General features: G+C 47.8%; 1 protein-coding gene across 1 annotated transcript in view; it reads left to right on the plus strand.

Moving 5' to 3' along the window:
- Positions 1-19,645, plus strand: part of NPHP4 (nephrocystin 4) — a 1,007,060-nt gene that overhangs the window by 793,619 nt on the left and 193,796 nt on the right. The window contains exon 24 of the mRNA XM_086921734.1: positions 15,829-15,985. Coding sequence (XP_086777860.1) covers positions 15,829-15,985 — 157 coding nt within the window. The remainder of the gene's footprint in view (positions 1-15,828; positions 15,986-19,645) is intronic.

Consider the following 19,645-nt stretch of genomic DNA (forward strand, 5'->3'; position numbering starts at 1 on the left):
GAGCCGCCTACACATTCGCTGAAACCCCGTTTCCAACAACAGAGACAAATCAGGATGATAAGACAGAGGCAAGGCCGGCGAATAAAGAAAGGAGACGCCCAGCAATTGAGCCACCCGTTTCCAAGCATCCACCGTGCACGTCACCGTCGTGCGAGGCGTTTCCACATCTGACACCTTGCCCAACACCATCCCCTCCAGTGGGAGTGGGTGGGCAACCCAATGTTCAGCAGCAATTTGGGGCATAAACGGCGTGGGGCGCATCCAGTGATAAGCGTAATGCATCTGAGCACTAAGATAATAAAGCTCAAAGTCAGGAACGTCAAATCCGCCATCAGCATAGGGCAACGTAAGGGTAGCCCAAGCCACCCGCGGCTGCTTGCCCCCCCAGAACAATCGTATGAGTTCGGATCGAAGTCTGCGAAAAAAATAAGCACCAGGATAATACGGAAGGTTTTGAAAGAGATAAAGAAAGCAGGGCAAAACTACCATCTTGATAAGGGACGCCCTACCGGCCATGGAGAGAGGCAAGGACATCCACCTAGTGACATCATCTGCAAGTTTAGTAATAGCTACACCATAATTAAGCCGAACCAATTCTTCTCTATCCAAGGAAACGACAATGCCAAGATACCGCAGCTCCGAATCACACCATTCCAGAGGGTAATCAAGGGGAAACCTAGCTACAGCAGCAGTGAGGGGGAAAAGTTGAGACTTCCGCCAGTTGATATGGACACCGGAGACACCCCCAAAAGCGACCAACTCTCGTAAGAGCGAATTAAGGTTGTTCTCAGGGTCTTTAACATAGAGTGTAACATCGTCAGCGTATAAAGAAATACCGACCTGCCGCTGAAGACAATTAAAGACGCTCTGCTGGTGAAACTGACGAATCCCGCAGGCCAGCGGCTCAATGGCAATGGCAAACAAGAGGGGCGAGAGGGGGCATCCCTGTCGGGTCCCTCTCGTAAGAGGGAACGAGGGGGACAGCACCCCATTCACCACCACCCTCGCCATCGGATCAGTATATAAGAGCTTAACCCATGAGATGAAGATCCTGGGGAAGCCCATCCGACAAAGAACATCAATAAGATAGCCCCACTCAACGGAGTCAAACGCCTTAGTGGCATCAAGAAAGATGGCGGCAACCGGGATAGCAGGAGCGATGGTCGACACAAGCGAAAACAAGGTGCGAAGATTGTGGGAGGTAGCACGGCCGGGCACAAATCCCGACTGATCAGGTAACACAATAACGGGCATGAGCTCGGCAAGTCTTACTGCCAAGACTTTCGCGAGAATTTTGACATCGCAGTTGAGCAATGAGAGGGGCCTATAGGAGCCCACATCCAACGGATCCTTCCCCGGCTTGAGCAGCGACGTAATGGCGACCTCCCGCATGGAGCACGGCAGACGCCCCTCCTCCAGGGACTCCTCAAAAACCTCACGGAGAACAGGGGCCATGGTGTCCACGTAGCACTTATAAAATTCAGCAGGAAGGCCGTCCAGACCGGCGGCCTTCCCATTAGACAGAGACATGATGGCATTCCTGACCTCCTCCACCTCTAGGGGCCTGCCTAAGAACGCTCGATGATCATCCGATAACCAACAGAGTGCCAGCTCATCAAGAAATCCGCCATACCGGGTCTCACCAGTCTGCTGCGTCGTGTAAAGGTGTGCGTAATGGTCAATAAAAGTACGCTGAATCTCCGAAGCGTCCCGACAGCGAGTGCCATCCGGCGACACCAATTCCAACACGTCCGATCCATGCCTTGGATGTCTAGTAAGGGCAGCGAGGACCTTACCGGGCCGCTCCCCTTCACAGTATCGCCTCGCCGTCCAGTACTTTCCCCTATGCTTAGCCTCTCTAGCAGCCTCCTCCTCATACTCGGAGAGTTTAGTACGGAACTGTGCCAGAAGATCGGGATCAGAGTCAACCTGCATCCTACGTTCTAAGTCTCGCAAGTCAGCTTCCAAGCCCTCGAGGGTCCGAACAATCAGTCTAAGCACTCCACAACTCTTAGAAATAGTGACTCCCCGGATCGTAACCTTGAACGCCTCCCATATAACCTCAACGCTGTCCACAGAGCCCTTGTTTCTAGGGAAGAACGCCTCTACCTCCTCACCAAGCTCCTCCTTGAACACCGGGTCAAGCAAAGCAGTCGGAAAAAGGCGCCAAGGCGGGCGCGGCCTTTGCAGCCCGGGGACGGATAGGGCAACCTTCACCGGACAGTGATCCGAATACGTCCGAGCCAGATGTGCAGCCTCCCGTAGGCCAGCTACCAACCCTCTAGAGAGAAACACATAGTCCAGTCTCGCCCATGAACGAGCATGTGTAGTGTAATGAGTGCCCTCCTTGGTGGCAGGGTGGGCGTACCTCCAGCTGTCGACCAACCCAGCCTCCTCCACAATCCCACGCAATACTTCTCTAGCCTGCACATTATACTGAGGACTCCCTTCCGATCTGTCCGACTGGGCATGAAATGCAAAATTGAAATCCCCCCCCCCCACACAATGAAAGTGGCATCCACAGCAAGAACATGACCCCACAATGTGACAAAAAAGATTGGCGTATCGACATTAGGAGCATAGCAATTAACAAACAGTACAGTGTTTTGCCCAAGCCGCCCCCACAGTAGCACATAGCGCCCCTCAGGATCCCCCACAGATCCCAGTTCTTGAAATGCGAGCGATCTTTTAACAAGGATGACAACCCCGCGAGCATAAGAAGAATAGGAAGCAAACCTCCTGGCCGCAGCCCACCTCCCACCAAAACTGGGGGAAGGAGCGGGACGCAGATGCTTCTCTTGGAGGAGAGCAACATGAATAGCATGCCTGTCTAGATACTGGATCACACTACGACATTTCCTGGCATCATTAAGTCCCCGTACATTCCAGGACAAAATCGATATCTGATCTATAACAGCAGTCGACATTATCCAGTTTCCGGGCCCCAAAGGACCCAATAAGCAAATACAGAGCATCCAACTACCAGCAACAGCCAGCGACAGGTCCACACCCTAGGGCGCAGTCGTCCCCCCGCACACACTCCACACACTCCCCAGCCATCTCCAAACCAAGCAACCAAAACCATAACAACCCCCCCCCAGCTGAACCATCCATGCAACAAGCACTCAGAACATACTGCGCACAGCACGCTGCCAATCCAGCTTATACGGCCCACAACTCGCACACGTGTTCCTCGTGCAAAGCGCTCTCCGCCACGCGGCTGCCTAAGATGGCGGCCGTTCCAACCGGGCCCATAGCGGACGGGGACACGGGCCCCAGGATCAACGCCGCCAAATAGATAAATGGACCAGCCGAGGCAGCGGGCAAGAAACCGCGCCCGTGCACACAGACAACAGCAGCAACCCATATACTGAGCCTTGAGTCCTGGGCAAGCAAGTGTGGCCAGCTTCAACAAAGGTACAAGTGGGGCACACCCTCCGGGGAACCTTCTAGAGGTGCACGATACCACTCCCTCACACCACGCCAGTGTCCGAGCCAACGAATATCAAACGGCCCCAGGCGCAGTGCGGGGGGGGTGGGTGCCCAGAGCGCGACACTAGATAGCACCATCCTGCGGTTCCACACTGACCCCAAGAAACAATACGTACACTCGCACCTCAGTAAAGACATGACCCCCGCACCAACAAAAGTAAAAGCGGACAACAGTTAGGCCACAAATATGGAAAAGGAAGGCAGTAGAAGTCAGTGTAAAAGGCAAACGTCCAGAATGTTCCAAAAACCAGTAAAAAGAGACACAAAGACCAAAGTCACCACAATCAGGCGACCTCCTCCTCAGCCGCCGAATGTTCATCTTCAGGGTCTCGATCGCCTCTCCGATCTGCAGCCGCTCGCTCGCGCTGGAGGCGCTTCGCAAAATCCTCAGCGTGCTGTGGGTTGGTGAAAAAATGTTGCTTAGCCTGGTGCGTCACTCTAAGTTTGGCAGGGTACAGCAAGGCGTAGTCCACTTGTAGATCCCGAAGTTTCTTTTTTACCCCCAGGAACTTACGGCGCTGGTCCTGCACCATCGGCGTGAAGTCGGGGTACATGGTGAAAGACACCCCATCGAAGGAGAGGGCCCTATTAGTGCGGGCAGCGTCCCGGTCACGATAGTTTAAAGGCGCGCGATGATGGGGCGCGGTGCGGCCCCAGAGGCCGGCCGAGATCCCAGTGACCGATGCGCTCTCTCAACGATGAACTGGGATGAGAACGCTTCCGCCCCAATGGCGCCCACCAGTAGCCTCTCCACATAAGTTTCCATTTTGCCCACATTTGTGGACTCCGGCACACCTACAATGCGAACGTTGTTGCGCCTACTCCTCGCCTCCAACTCCTCATTCTTAGCGGCAATTACACGCAAGATATTGTCCATTCTCGCCAGTTGGGTGGTATGGGTGGCTGCCGTGTCGCCGTGGTCCGAAATGCGCTGTTCCGCCGCCGTCAAGCGCTCCTCATGCACGTCCAGCTTCTGGACGACCGCATCCATGCGCGACGATATTTTGTCCACCTTGTCCACTATCGTGGCAAACCCCTGCCTCATCTCCTGCATCATCTGGGTAAAGTCCGGTGGTGGTGGCTGCGGGACACTATCAGCGACAGTCGGGGGGGGGATCGCGAAGTCCCAGCATCATGGAGCAAACGCGTCCCCCGCCTAGCTCCTCCAGAGTCAAAGGACAACTTGGATTGTTTAGTGTCCGGCTTCCCCATAATGGAGCGCTAGTAGTGCAGTGGGGGACCAGAGCAAATAGGAGTCAGGATGTAGGTCGGACAAAGGGTACGGCCAAAAAACCCGAACCGTGGGGGCACGAGCAGGCCAGCGCGCCCCGCCACTCCCAACGACGAGAAGATGGCCGTCTCCGCTCCCAGATCAAAGGGGCGATCCCCCAGACGACAAGAAGGAGATCCGCCGTGACTCCGTGAGCAATGATATCTGGGCAGGCAGATGTAGGAGCCAAGAAATCAGTCCAATGGCAAGGAAGAACCAAACAGCCTGCCCGGCCAGCGAGCGGGCCCGGTGGAGAGGGGCAGAGCAGGGCCTACACCCCACGTGCAGAGCCACGGACTGGCATGAACGATGACGCCGGACCAAGGGACACCAGACCTCCAGAGCGCAAGTCGGGGAAACTTGGGATCCTCGTAACTTCGGCCAGCAACCTCCGAATGGCCCAGGAGTTGGACCGTGGGTGGTCAGTCGATATCCCAGTAGATCTATAGGGTCAGATCAGGGCGCAGCGATGGTAATCAGGATCCCTAGGCGGATAATAGCTCCGGGCGGCGGGAGCCTCACGACAGTGCGGCCATTCCGCAGTGCGCCCTCTAGCGCCCCCCCACTCAGTCTTTAGTTCCAGTCCTGATCTGCTTTCCTCAGCATACACAATAAGGCTTTAAAAGAGCAGGAAGCTAAGCTCTTCTTTGTCAGGGCCAGAGAAGAACATTGACACCGCAAACTGTTGATAAATCTCTCTAGGTCTCCGTCCTCCTCCTCAGTGGGCAAGAAAAAGAAGAAACATAGGAAATCGAAGACACACTTTAAAGGTAAGTCTTCCGAATGCTCTCAATCTCCCACAGAATTTTCATCCTAAGAGACAGAGTTAGTCGACTTGACCCAGGCAGCTCCTCCTCCGTGCAGTCATGGAATGGACTTCACTCCCCCTCCTATACGTTAGTGACGGATTTCTCTACCATGGGGTGGGGAGACCATCTAGATGATCTGGCGATAAGAGGCATCTGGTCGCTAGAAGAGTGGGTTCTTCACATCATCCTGCTGGAACTGCAGGCAATTCAGCTGGCGCTCAAGGCTTTCCTTCCCTCCATCCAAGGTCAGTCCATTCAAATCTTGACATAACAGCGATGTGGTACGTAACAAAACATGGGGGATGCCTGGAAGCATTGAGACTGTGGTCTTGGGCACACAGTCAAGGGATCTGACTCACTGCCAATCACCATGCAGGGTCTCTGAATGTCAGGGCTGACATCTTTTACTGGTGTTATCTTTGCCAATCACAAGTGGCATCATCTCCCCCACCCTTGATTCCTCAAGTTCTAGGTGCATTCTCATCTTTTGATGTAGACGGGTGTGGTTTGTGGTCCTTCTGCACTTTTCCAGATATCCCCGCTGCTCCTCCCATTCAGGCCAGACCTTCCCTCCAGTCTGGGGAATGACTTTGCACCCTTTGAACTCTTTATGCTCCCACCCCATCCTACCAAATAGGAGGAATGGTTGCATTGTTAGGCTACTAGGTGAGCGGTTAATTACCACCTAGAATGCACCAAGAACTTTAGACTGGATGGCGAGCACTTTGTCGGGTATTGTGGTGCCAAAAAAGGTAAGTCTGTGCTAATAAGGACTCTATACCGATGGATAATCCTCTTCCCCTGCTACGCTTTAGCCAAGTAAGAACCTCCATTCAACCAGGGCAAAGTCTACCACTGCTGCCCTATCCAGGGGGTTCCTATTGCACTAATATGGAAGGTGACAGCAAGGGTGTCTTTGCACAACTTCACCAAGCACTACTGCCTGGACTCCAAGATGCACTGGGATGGACACTTTGCGAGGTCCATTCTGCAAAATGGCCTTGTCTGTCCATCGTCAACCCTCCCTTTGGGTAATGTATTGCTATGACATCTATTCTACAGGTGAGGAATCTGCAGGTAGAAGTATCAAACAGAAGAAAAAGTTACTTACCTACGGTAATGATGTTTCTGGTGGATATTTTATCTACCTGAAGATTCCTTTCTGACCCGCCCACCCTCCCTTTTGAATGGATTAGCTTTAGGGAAAGTTAAAAAGACCCCAAATTATATCTTTCAGCTGAATAATCTACCTGCGGATTTCTCACCTTTTGAATAGCCCGTGCACCAGCATTCCATGGAATGTTTCTCAATAGCACTGCGGCGTCGACAGGGGCTTTGGTATCCATATGGCTTCGCATGCTGCACCGTGTGACTTCACTGGAGGCATAAGAAACCCCGTCTGCGTGCTGACGTCCATTTAATTTTTTCCACACCTTTGACACGTAACAGTTTTTGTAAGCTCTCCATTAGGGAGCTGTCAAGTTTTTCTACGTTTGTTTGAAAATGTTACTTTTTTTGTAAAGATGCCCCCACCCCGAAAATCAGGATTCGCACCCTGTAAGAGCTGAGAGGGTCAGATGTCTATCACTGACCCTCATGATGTTTGTCTTTGGTGTTTAGGGTCGATGTCAACACCTCCTCTTGTCAAAGGATGAATTGTAAGGCTCTGAAAAAAAGAGAGTCAAAGTTCATGGCCAGAGCGAGGCAAGAGAAGAGGTCGTCGAAAGTCTCATTTCAGGTAAAAGTCCTTGTCTCCCCACTCATTAAGGTCCGCAGGGGGAGAAGCGTAAGAAGAAGCAGCACCAGGGTTCTCAACACCGCTCTTCAAAAGATGTGTTGCCGAGGTCAGTGCACTGGCGTAACAAAACTTGAGAGGGCCCCCCTGCAAGGTACGTGGATAGGCCCCATCTGGACTTATTCGGGAGCTCTCGGGCCAGAGTACTGTGCTTAGGGTGCCCCCTGGAGCTTGGGCACCCCTGCTCTGCAGAGGCCCATGTTAGGCCACTGGATCAGTGTCTCCACATCCAGCTTTGGAAGAGGGTCGACAGGACATCCCTTCAATGCCGTCTCTGGTGGCTTTCCCGGCATCGCCTTTAGCTTCGGCACCACAACCAACTTCCCCTGGGAATCAAGATACAATGCTGGTCTTTGATCCGGCACTTTAGCCTAAACAGGAGAAGATTTATCCAGCCTTCCCAGATCCAGGTGAGGATCATTCCCACATTTTGAATGCTATGTTTGGCATCTTCAATAGAGTGATGACTCCATCTGGCGTGCCTGCGGGCCCCATGGGTTCTCTGCCATTTTATTTGGGAGGCTTTCCAGTGCCTTACCCACAGGCTTCTTTTATGTTGTTCATGCCGATGGCCCAGGTTTCCTGACTAGCCCCAAGGGCTGTTCCAGGGAAAACAACTCCATCTTTTTTCATCCATTACACCAGTTGAGGTTGATGACGCCAATTGTACTTTCTCATGCTCTGGCTGGTTCCGTTCAGACATTGCAAGCTTCGACTCTGATGCCAGTTCTCACCTCCCCAGTTCAGTTACCGACATCGCAGATGCCATTGCTGATGCTTTTAGCACCATTACTAATGTCGCAGTTTAGATCAAGAAAAGATGCTCAAAGACTTCTTGAAGAGGGACAGTATTTCTTTGGCGAAAAGGATTCTCGGGTGGGAGAGGGTGAGATTTTGCCTTCCCTAGACCCAGACTTTAAGGGGTTGGAGAGGGAAATAGTTTGGACACGTCTCCAATATGGGAGTTATTGTCACCCAAGGCTTTTCCACCGCCGGTAGTCACTTCTTACTATACATTTAGAAGGAAGGCTGCAGAAATGTTGGACTTGCATCTTCCTACTACAAAGCTTAATTTGAATTTACTGACTGAGGTGATGCATTCTTCATCATTGTCGTCTGATCCTTTGGTGCATTTTTATGAGGCTCTAACCGATCGAATTATGGACTTTTGGCAGAAGCCTATGATGACCTCTGCTGTTTCCAGACCAATAGCTAGAAGGTATAAGTCGGCTCCTGGGAACCGCTCTTTTTGTCTTCTCACCCTACACCTGAGAGTTTGGTTGTCAGGGTTCTTGTTCATTGAGGCTGACTCCTGGATCTTTTCCTTCTTCACCAGCAGATAGCGAATCCAAAAAGATGAAACAGTTGGTAAAAAGGTGTTCTCATCAGACAGCATGACACTGAAGTCCACAAACGCAACCTCACTGTTGGTTCGCTACATACATGCTTTGTTGAATTCTGCAAAGTCAGATGTTCCGAAATGGCCTAATGATGATTAGGCCGAAACCGGTCCTAGGATGCTTGTTTCCAGTCGAGGGAGGACCTGGTTTGGCAGTTCGGGCTGGACTGTACCCATGACGCACAGGGTCAAGACTGATTTGCATATGGCCAGGTCTGAACTGGGGTGGCATGGTGAGTAAAAGAATGATGGGTTTAGCCCAGATCTCTTGACTGGGGGGTGAAATTTTTGATTTGTTCTACATTCCGTCCATCAATTGTGTGTCTAATGATCTTCAGGGGTATTTCTCTGAAGTTTTGAGAGGTGGCCAAGCTGCAGCCCACCAGGTCATACATTCGGGTCAGGATACTGTTGATTCAGTGGCTAAGGCAGTGGGCACTTTGATTACTATCAGAAGGCACGCATGGTTGAGGGTTTTTCCCAGAATGTACAGTATGCTCTGAAAGATTTGCCCTTTTACGGGGCTTGGCTGTTTGGTGCGAAAGCAGATTTTGCCCTGGAGCGGTATAAAGAGAGCAAGATGACAGCTCGTTCTTTGGGTCTTTAATCTTAGCCCATGGGCTACAGACATTTTAAGAGATTCTGGGGTATTGCTAGAAGCTATCTTTTTCGGGACGACAGCAGCAGCAGCCATCCAACTCCCTCAATAGAGGTTACAGGGGATGTGGGAGCAGTAGACAATGAGCACTCCCCTTACCCCATCTTCCTCATCATCCTCTTCCTCCTCTGCCAACATCGGAGGAAAGCAGCCCTGGTTTCCCCTTCTTAGAGTGTGCTTTACCGGTGGAAGGACGGATGTCCCAGTTTTTACAATAGTGGAGGCCAATAACATTGGATCAGTGGGTTTAAAATATTGTTGAAATAGGGTGTGCCCTACCCGTTAAGGATTACCCCACACGCTTTCAGTCCCAGCAGAATTTTCTTTCCACGGACCATCTTAGCTCCTCCATCAGGAAGTCCATTGATTATTTCAAAAGGGTGCTTGGAATTCCTCCCGAGCAAGAACGGGATCAGGGATGCTACTCCCCGTATTTCCTGATTTCCAAAAAGGACAGTTGTTTGCATCCGATCCTAGACCTCAGGTTTTTTAACTGGTTACTCAAGCAGGAAAAGTTCAAGATGCTGACCCTGGCTCAGGTGCTTTCTGTGCTGGAAAAAGAAGACTGAATGGTTTCAATCGACTTTCAGGATACTTACTTTCATATCCCTATTCAGTCACACAGTAAATATCTCGACTTCTTGGTGGGGTCTCAACACAATTAATTTGTGGTCCTCCCATTTGGTCTTACTTCCACACCGCAAGTCCTCATGAAGATGGTGGCAGTAATCGCAGCTCATCTAAAAAGGTTGAGAAAACCAGTATTCCCTTACCTGGATGATTGGCTCATCAAAGCCAAGTCTCAGGAGTTGGTGTTGCCTCACTTGCGGTTGATGACTCTGTGGTTGTTTTTTCATCAGCAACCCCAAATATCACCTAGAGCCCTCCCAGCGCACCCTGTTTATAGGGACATTACTGGACACTACCGTGAGTCGAGCCTTCCCTCCTCCTCAGAGTATTCTGGACATTCAGGCTATTATTCCGATGTGTCAGAATGGAGAAAATGATTCCAGTCCTGAAGGTCTTGTAAGGCTCCTGCAGTCTATTGATCAACCATGCATGCTTGACCATGAGGGACCTCCAGTGGTGCCACAGGCAGAGGTTCACACACAATTGGGATCTCCAGGTGTCTATCAAGAACTCTAGAGACACTGCAGTGGAACTTCAGTGGTGGGGTGTATCTGGCAGTCTAGCTCAAGGGAAGCCATTTCACCCTCATCCTCCGGTGGCCACAGTTATAACGGATGCCTCCATTTGGGGGATCTGGAGATCAGAGGACTTAGGTCTCCCGAGGAACAGTTGTTTCATATCAATCTGTCTGAATTGTAGGTGATATGTCTGACTCTCAAGGCTTTTCACTCTCCATTTGCGGTCAGTTAATACAAGTTTTGACTGACAATACTTCTGCAATGTGGTACATCAACAAGCATGGGGTAGTAGGGTTATATCCCGTCTGCAGAGCAGCTCTGGGACTCTGGTCCTGGGCTCAGGATCATCAGGTATGTGTGTTTGCAAATCACTTGGCCTGAGTTCTCAACATGGGTGAGGACAGTCTTGATTTTTCAGCTGACTACGAGTGGCATCTCCATCCGGAAGTGGATTTGCACATTTTCCGGTTATGTGACTCCTCAGATAGACCTTTTTCGAGAAAACGCACACTGCCTGTCATTCTGCAGCCTCCAGTATCCAGTACTTGGGCATTGTAGGACACATCTCCATTGAACTGGAGCTCCTAACTGTTTTACGCGTTCCTCCCCATAGCCTTGATTCCTCTGGTTCTGAAGAAGATTTGCCTCAACTGGGCCCAAGTTATCTTAATAGATCCGGATTGGCCATGAAGGGTGTGTTATATAGACCTTCTTGACCTCTCCCTGTGCCCTACCCTCTGTCTCCCTCTCAGGGTAGGTCTCCTCTCACAGTCGCAGGGGCAGGTTTTAAACCCCCACCTCCAGACCCTGGACCTACATGCCTGGAGATTGAATGGGGAAATCTGGGTTACTTTTCAGCCCCCCTGATGTGGTGGATGTTATTTTATCATAAAGAAGCCACTACACTAAGTCTGTTTATGCTGGCAGATGGTCTAAATGTGTTAAGTGGTGTAGTAATAATTCATTCCATCCTTTAAAGGCTAATTTTTTGGTTATTTTATGTTTTGCCATTTCTTTGGCGCAGCAAGGCTGTGCAGTTGCCATGGTTAAGGGTTATTTGTCTGCCTTTTCAGCTGTTTTCTGTTCAGCAGATCAACCTTCTCTATTTAAGTCTCCTATTGGTTTACGGTTCATTAAGGGACTTACAAATAAATAATCTCCCACTCAGTTCATCATGCCTCAGTGGGATCTTAATTAAGTTCATACTTATCTAATGTGTTCTCCATTTGAACCTTTACATAGTTGTCCCTTGAGATTTCTTACACTTAAGATAATTTTTGTTGTTGCATAACATCTGCAAGGTGGGTTTGAGTTACAGGCCTTAATTGTTAAGCCTCCTTTCAACAACTTTCTTTCTTGATAAGTTGGTTGTGAGAACCAGGGCTGCCTTCCTGCCGAAAGTGATTACTCCTTTCCATTTGGGTCAGTCCATCACCCTTCGCACTTTCTATCCTTATCCAACTAAAGAAGAAGAGAGCCTTGATCGACTGGACCCCAAAAGAGCTGTCAGTTTCTGCATGGACAGGTCATGCAATTTCAGACTGGATGCTTGTTTGGGATACTTAGGAAAAATGAAAGGAAAGGTGGTTCGCAAAAAGGCTCTGTCAAAATGGATTATATTTTGTATTAGGATTATTAAGATCTGCTATGCCATGGCACACAAGGAACCTCTAGAAGGTATTTGTCCTCACTATACAGGAGCTAAATCTTCTACCTCTGCTTTAGCTGGAGAAGTCCCTGTTGCAGATATTTGTAAGGCATCATCTTGGGCCTCCCTTCACACTTTTGCGAAGCATTATTATTTGGATTCTGAAGTGAGGAGGGACAGTCACTTCGCTCGTTTTGTTTTGCAGGATTTTTTTGATAGGCGGACTGCTTGGGTACTCTATTCAAAAGGAGAGGAATCTGCAGGTATATGTATGATATGTATCCATCGGAAGAACAAGCTAGTTAACTTTGGGAAACACCTTTCCTGAGTATAGTGTATACCTGCAGATTCCTCACCAACCCTCCCACTTCCCAGGTTCTTGTGTGCATATACTAAAACGGAGTCTGTGTATTTAATGTACATGGTTTTCATATGTAAATCTTTGATATAGAGTTTAGAAACTGTAATTGCACTTGTGATGTTAGTTCCATCCACTTGCCTCAAAGGCATTTGAAAAAAATGGGTGAAAAAGGGCGTCAGCTCGCCGACGGGGGCAACTTACGGCTTCAGTGATGTCACCCTGTGCCGTGTGTAGAGCCTTGTGGATCTCAACGCCCCTGTTGACATGGGGGAGCTATCAAGAAAGGTTCCATGGAATACTGGCGCATGAGGTATTTAAAAAGCAGACACTGTATCCACCAGATAAAGTGTTACCGAAGGTAACTAAGCTGACATTTGGTACCACGCTATCAGATTGATTTCAATCCGTCCTCTTACCTTGAAGGCTTGCAGAAAATAGATGGAAACTGGCAATGTTGGGCTGGGTCGGGTGATTTATGGCCTTTCGATGCTGTCTAACGTCACTTCAGGAGTCAACCTACGACATTTTTAGTGAACAGTACCTCTGTGCGCCCGTAGGTGGCGTTGTCTGGCTCCAAGGAAGAGCTACCCCAGTCACTTTTAGACTGCCTTTCTTCTACCTTATGTTTTGAGACTTTATCTCCTGGTGTGCAGGATGTCCACCAGAAAGACCAGTTTTAGGCCATGTGGCGCCTGTCATCGACAGATGTCGGTGAATAAACCTGATTTGATTTCTTTAGAATCTTTAGTGATACCATGACACCAGTACGTGTTAGGACTACAGCGCAATGCACCCTAAGGCGCTTAGGGAGCACTCTCTCAAGCTCCTTGCAACCCGACGACGATCAGCTGCATGACGCTTCATGTCTCAGTCACGAGGAAGGTGCTGAGATCTTTTGCGAAGTTGTACCCAGTGAATATTGTCCCACTCCAAGTTGTCAGGTAAGTATCACAAAAAGAAAACAAAGTCGAATAAGTCTATGACCAAACCGTGCAAGGCTTCGGACAAGTCATGGGGCCGTCTGCACTCAAGGCCTAGCTCTGCGGTGGAGCATGTGCCTCTGCCTTCTCTGCTCCTCCTCGAATTTCCGGCTGCTGGAGCACCCTTCACCCAACTTACTGAATTGTTATGAGGCCATGCACCTCATGTTTGGGCTGCCTGATGCCTCTGGAGAGCCGTCTGGTCCCACGGGTCCCGGAGGGACCCTTACTGGTCTTACGAAAGTGGCTTCGCCCTCAGCGTCAGTTAGGCCCCATCCAGTGCCAATGCCCCTGGCATAACCGATGCCCAGCGATGGCCCCACCCCATCATCATTCCTGATTCGGATACGAAGCCGGATGAGCACCTCTGACTCAGGCTTTGACCTGGGGAAGAATCCTCATATCTGAGTCGGTGCCTTATTTACATGATAATGCAAAAATAACAATTGATGCAAAGAATGCAGAACAATGTCATACATTTACCACAGTACAGAAATCTGGGCTTAAATCCATCGTATTTTTGTTCCCCATGCCATTCCAGGTTGAACCCAGTCATATGCAAATCAGTCTTGACCCTGTGCCCATTGGGAACAGTCCAGCATGAACTGCCAGGCCAGGTCCTCCCTGTACTGAAAACATGCATCCTAGGACCGGTTTTGGGGTTTCGCCCCTCATCAGCCAGGATAGCTTGACTCCAGTGGCATGGAGAGCATGGGACCCAAGTCTGGGCATACCCGTCCCACTTAGGGTGACAAATGCAAAAATAACAATTGAGGGACAGAATTCAAAACACTGTTCTACATTCACCCTAGAACAGAGAACTGGGCCTAAATCCATCATTTTTTGCTCTCCATGGTATTCCAGTTTGAACACAGCCATATGCAAATCAGTCGGGGGGATCCAGCCGAACTGCCTGCCCACGAAAAATGTGATGTGTCCACATTGCATTTGGGCCATTTCCTGTCACGGGCACGAGGCCTACCCACACTAGTGAGGTACCATTTTTATCGGTAGACTTAGGGGAACACAGAATAGTAGAACAAGTGTTAGTACCAATTGACTTTCTTTACATTTCTACCTTCCAAATGTAAGACAGTGTGTAAAAAATACATCATTCTGAATAATGCCCCCTAATTAACATGCTAGTTATGGGTACCCACACGCTCGCAGATGTGCAAATAGCCACTGCTTCTAAACTCCATATTTTGTTCCCATTTCAGAAATACATAAGTTTTCTTGATACCTATTTTTCACTCTTTATATTTTACCAAATGAATTGCTGTATACCCGGTACGCAATAAAAAACCATTGCAAGGTGCAGCTCAGTTATTAGCTCTGGGCACCTCTGGTTCTAGGTGAACCTACAAGTCCTATATATCTCGCAACCTGAAGGGTCCAGGGGACGTAACAGTATATTGCTTTAAAAAATCTGCCATACCAGTAACAGATGAAAATGTAGGAACAAATGGCTGTTTTTTTCAACTCAGTTTCAATAATATTTTAATTCAACTGTTACTTTCTATAGGAATAACTTGCAGGATCTAAACAAATGACCTCTTGCTGAATTCAGAATGTTATCTACTTTTCGGAAATGTATAGCTTTCAGTAATGTATAGCTTTCTTGGATCTATTTTTGGTTTCACACCCATTTCTACCACTAACTAGGAGGTGGTTGAAAGCACTTCAAATTTGAAAAATAAGCTATGTTCCACTAAAATGCCAAAACTGCGTAGAAGATGTTGGTTTTCTGACGAAGGTCTGCCTTTTCCTGAAAGCTAGGAAGATGGTGATTTTAACACAACAAACCCTTCGTTGATACCATTTGCAGGGATAAATATGGACGCTTTCTTCTGGTACACTTTTTTCCCATTTTTCTCCCACAAAACAACATTTACCTGTATTTTGGCGAATTTCTTGGTCCCCTCCAAGGGAATCTGCAAACCCTGGGTACCTTTGCAATCCCGAGGATGTTGGAAGAAAAAAAACACAAATTTGGCAGGGATGCCTTACTTGGACAAAAAGTTATGGGGGCCTAAGCTCAAATTACTCCAAATAGCCCAAAAAAGGCCAAGCACAGGTGGGGAAAGGCCTAGCAGCGAAAGAGTTAATGTTAAACTTGTGTCAAATTACAGTCGTTAAATTAACTGTTGGTTTGTAATATTTCCAATGCTTGATTTTCGGTTCAAATCCTATTAAAACTATACATGTATTTCCTCATCATCTGTTCTCACGTAAGTTTAGAATGAATTTTATACTTTGAAACCGCAGGTCACCTTCCGAACCGAAGATGGTAAACCAATGGCTATTCTTCGGGTTAATGTGGAGCCTCAGCCCCATGTCGTCGATCAGACCTTCCGGTTCTATCACCCTGAGCTGACTTTTTTGAAGAAGTCCATACGGCTACCTCCTTGGCACTTGCTACCAGGTGAATCATATTTTCTCAAAATAAAATAGTTTTATGTTAATGATTATGCTTACCTGTAATTGTTTACTGCCTAACCTAATTAGCAATTGTTGTGAAGTGCTTGAGAGAGCTACATTCTAGGGCTGGGGTTCATGGTTACAAAGAATAGCCTAGGATATCGTTTGGCAAGAGGAACAGCAGTTCCAGTTAAATCAGGAACATGGGATTTGTACATGTGCATCATACCAGTGGAATAATGGTTAGAAAGATATAGCAGTTCCAGACAGGACCATAACAAACACAAAACAGAACATAGTTGTACTAGAATGTTGGGAGGTTGGAAGGCCAAGCCCAATTAAGTCTAAAGTTATGTATGTACTAGTGTTGGAATACGTTTGATTTGGGCCTGCAGAGGTTAGGGAAAGAGCGTTGCGGATGTTTGTGAGGTTTTGGGAGTATTATCTGACAGGTTCCTATGACAATCCACCCACTCCCCAGAATGTGGTTACGCCTTCACAAGTGAGGAAAACTAAACACTGGAAGGAAGAGGGAATGGGAGAGAGAAAGAGTTAGAAAGACGGCCCAAACTGCCTTGGCCTTCGTAGGCGCCACTCTAGTTTTTTAAGTCTTGTACCACACCACGGATATGCATGGATGTTCCCCAAAAGGTTAATGATTCATTAAGCAAGAGTTGAATAAATAGGATTTTCGAATCAGTGATAAGCATTGAGGTGTAATAATATTGTTATCGTGAGTTTTCTCACCGGGTCCTGGATTACGGGTCACTGTGAACCTAAGCCAGGCTGTAAAGAAGCTGATAATTCATTACTCCCACAACATGCCTGGGAACTTCTGCAAAGAAAGCAAACAAAGAAAGGGCACAGCAATATATCAAGGCCAAAACAAGGTGTTAAATACAAAGTCAGTCAGACAGGCAGAGAATAAGAAACCGGAGACACAGTAGTGGGACAATAAATAACAAAGGGAAACGGTGATTGAGTAAACAGCTAGTGAAACACCAATGCAACACGGATAGTTGCTAGGCAGCTCCCATTTCCCGTTTAGTTGTTAACCGTGACACTGCCTATTGTGACCCGGAAGTCCTGCCCCTCGATCTTAGCTGACCTACTAGTCACAGTGTCCCTGTCAATAAGACTATACTGCAGTTTCTTTGAAACAATCCACAAACTCCTGGCTCATTCCTGACAATGTCTGAGGGAAGGTTGTTCCACAAGCACAGTGCTACATTAGTGAATCTCATGTCACCACTGCACTTGTTTCAATGTCTTGGTTTACATTGATTAATAGCTGTAGAGCAGAGGGAGCCGGTCAATTGGTATTTTTAATCTTACCCTGGAGCACCGTTACTTGATGGTTGGGCGGTACTTGGATTGTTTACCAACTCCCACATGATGAGATTCCGCCAGAAGGGTGGGCTGATGGGAATTTCTCAGCCAGATGTAACTCATTGTTCTTTTGTATAATCCCTGTTGGTTCTTAGCTACTAGTACAGACGCACACACAATGTTCCAAGTTGTCCTCCATAATCTGTCGTCCTAATTCAGTACTTTTACCCAAGACTTCCTACTCTCCTGCATCTCCTCTGAAGCACGTGTAAAAGCAAGCCCTAAACTGGTTTTGCTTTTTTCTGTCCAGGCTATCACAGTGTGTAAAACTGGAGCCTAACAGATTAACTTGGGTTGAGGCTCTTGCTGAAGTTACTCAAGGACCCTCACCACCACCCTCAATGTTAAATAATTTCATGCTACTGCTTTATATGATTTTGAAGGAGAATAACGTCGTACCACATCATTCCTATGCCAATGACACATAAGTATTCATGGCAATCTCCCAAACACAGGGTGGCTTTGGTGTGTGTGCGAATAGAAGCGGTTTCCAAACCCCTGATTTGTTGGGCCACCAACCTCGTTTGTGAGATAGACAATTTAAGTATCATTTTGAACGAGCAGCTTAACCAGAATGCACATATTGGTTCGGTTGTCCTGCTTCTTCTGTCCCAGGGAGAGATGTGATCGATGCATTATATTGATTAAATCATTGTAAGATTTTTCTGGGGACTCGTGAATTCAAAGCTGGACTATAGCAACAGCTTAATAGAGTGCCTTCCTTCTTATTAAATTGTCTCTTTTCAAGACATGCCCAACATGGAAGTCCAGCTGATTCTGATCTTTCAGAAGCAAGGGAGCATTGTGGGGGAATCCGGTCACTGGATTGCCTGCCAGTCCAAAAACTGACCTCATTTAAAATTCTGTGTGATGTCAAAAAAGCTATTTACAGTTTAGTGTTCTTTATCTCAAGCACAAAATCCGTAAATACTGTTCGGTGAGATGGTAATGATCACCTGATCTCAATTTGTTGACCATTCAGAGGATAGACTTGAACTGGCTAGGCAACCACAGTTTTTCTGCAATACAACCTTAAATAGTGCAATGTACTTCCTTTGGAAGTAAAGAACAAATCCTCCCTTTTAAATTTTCTGAATGCTCTCAATATACATCTGTTCCATATAAAGTTTATTTTAGTAGTCATGCATTCTTCTGTGTTTTGATGTAAGACTGGCATTTCAGAATTTTCTTGCAGCGACAGAAAAAAAGCATCTGCCTGACTATGGCAAGTGGTATTTTTTTTTGCCTTTTGCCTTTCAGTGCCAGGGAAACATTAAAGGTCTGGCAAAGCAATATGCTAGGTAAATCCATCTTCAAGTAGCTGTGTGTAGGAAAACTTCAGAGGTCCTAAATCCAGAGTGAGATGTTGACAATTAAGAATCTAATTGAGGAATCTAAAGACTGGGTTGAGTCTGTGGCAGCATACTTTCACGATAAAATTAATGAAATTCACAAACGCTTTCCACAGCTACCCCCAACTTGTCAGACAGTCCCGTTTTTTAACAATTGCAGTGACCTTAACAAATCCACCCCCACACTCAGGAATGTCCCATCTTTCACTGAAGCACAGGTGGAGGTAACTTTACTGCATATGAAATCATGATCTCCTGTAGACCCGGACTCTCCACAAATCTAAAGTGGCTCCTGCTCTGGTCCCAGTTTTAACAAAAACGTTAAACCAGTCCCTACTTCACTCTTCAGTTCCACAACATTGGAAGGAAGCAGTTATTAGACCAATCTTAAAAAAGCCACTGCAGATCCAAAATTACTTCCCAATTACCGGCCCATCTCGCTCCTTCCTCTGTTTGGTAAGATCATGGAATCATTAATAAATAAACACCTCAAACTACATCTGGAGACAAACAAGCTCCTGGACCCTTCACAATCAGGTTTTAGGGAATTTCACAGCACCGAGACTGCCCTCCTTGAAGTTGTGGATAACATAAGACTGACACTAGATTCCAACCAGTCAGCCATACTGGTCTTGCTTGACCTGTCTGCGGCCTTCGACACCATCTCGCACCACATTCTTTTAGAACGTCTGGTGGAGATTGGTGTCGAAGTCTCCGCACTCTGTTGGATAAAAAACTACCTGTCCAACAGACGGTCTATGGTCCAAATTGGTGTCCACTCCTCCAAACACTATGACAACGATAAGGGCGTCCCTCAGGGATCCATATTGAGCCCTACGCTCTTTAATCTGTATGTATACCCTCTTGCTAAAGTCATCCGAGCACACGGCTTTGGAACCGTGTCCTACGCGGATGATACACAA

This window comes from Lissotriton vulgaris, chromosome 5, assembly GCF_964263255.1.
Source record: "Lissotriton vulgaris chromosome 5, aLisVul1.2, whole genome shotgun sequence".
In the NCBI taxonomy this organism is placed as follows: domain Eukaryota; kingdom Metazoa; phylum Chordata; class Amphibia; order Caudata; family Salamandridae; genus Lissotriton; species Lissotriton vulgaris.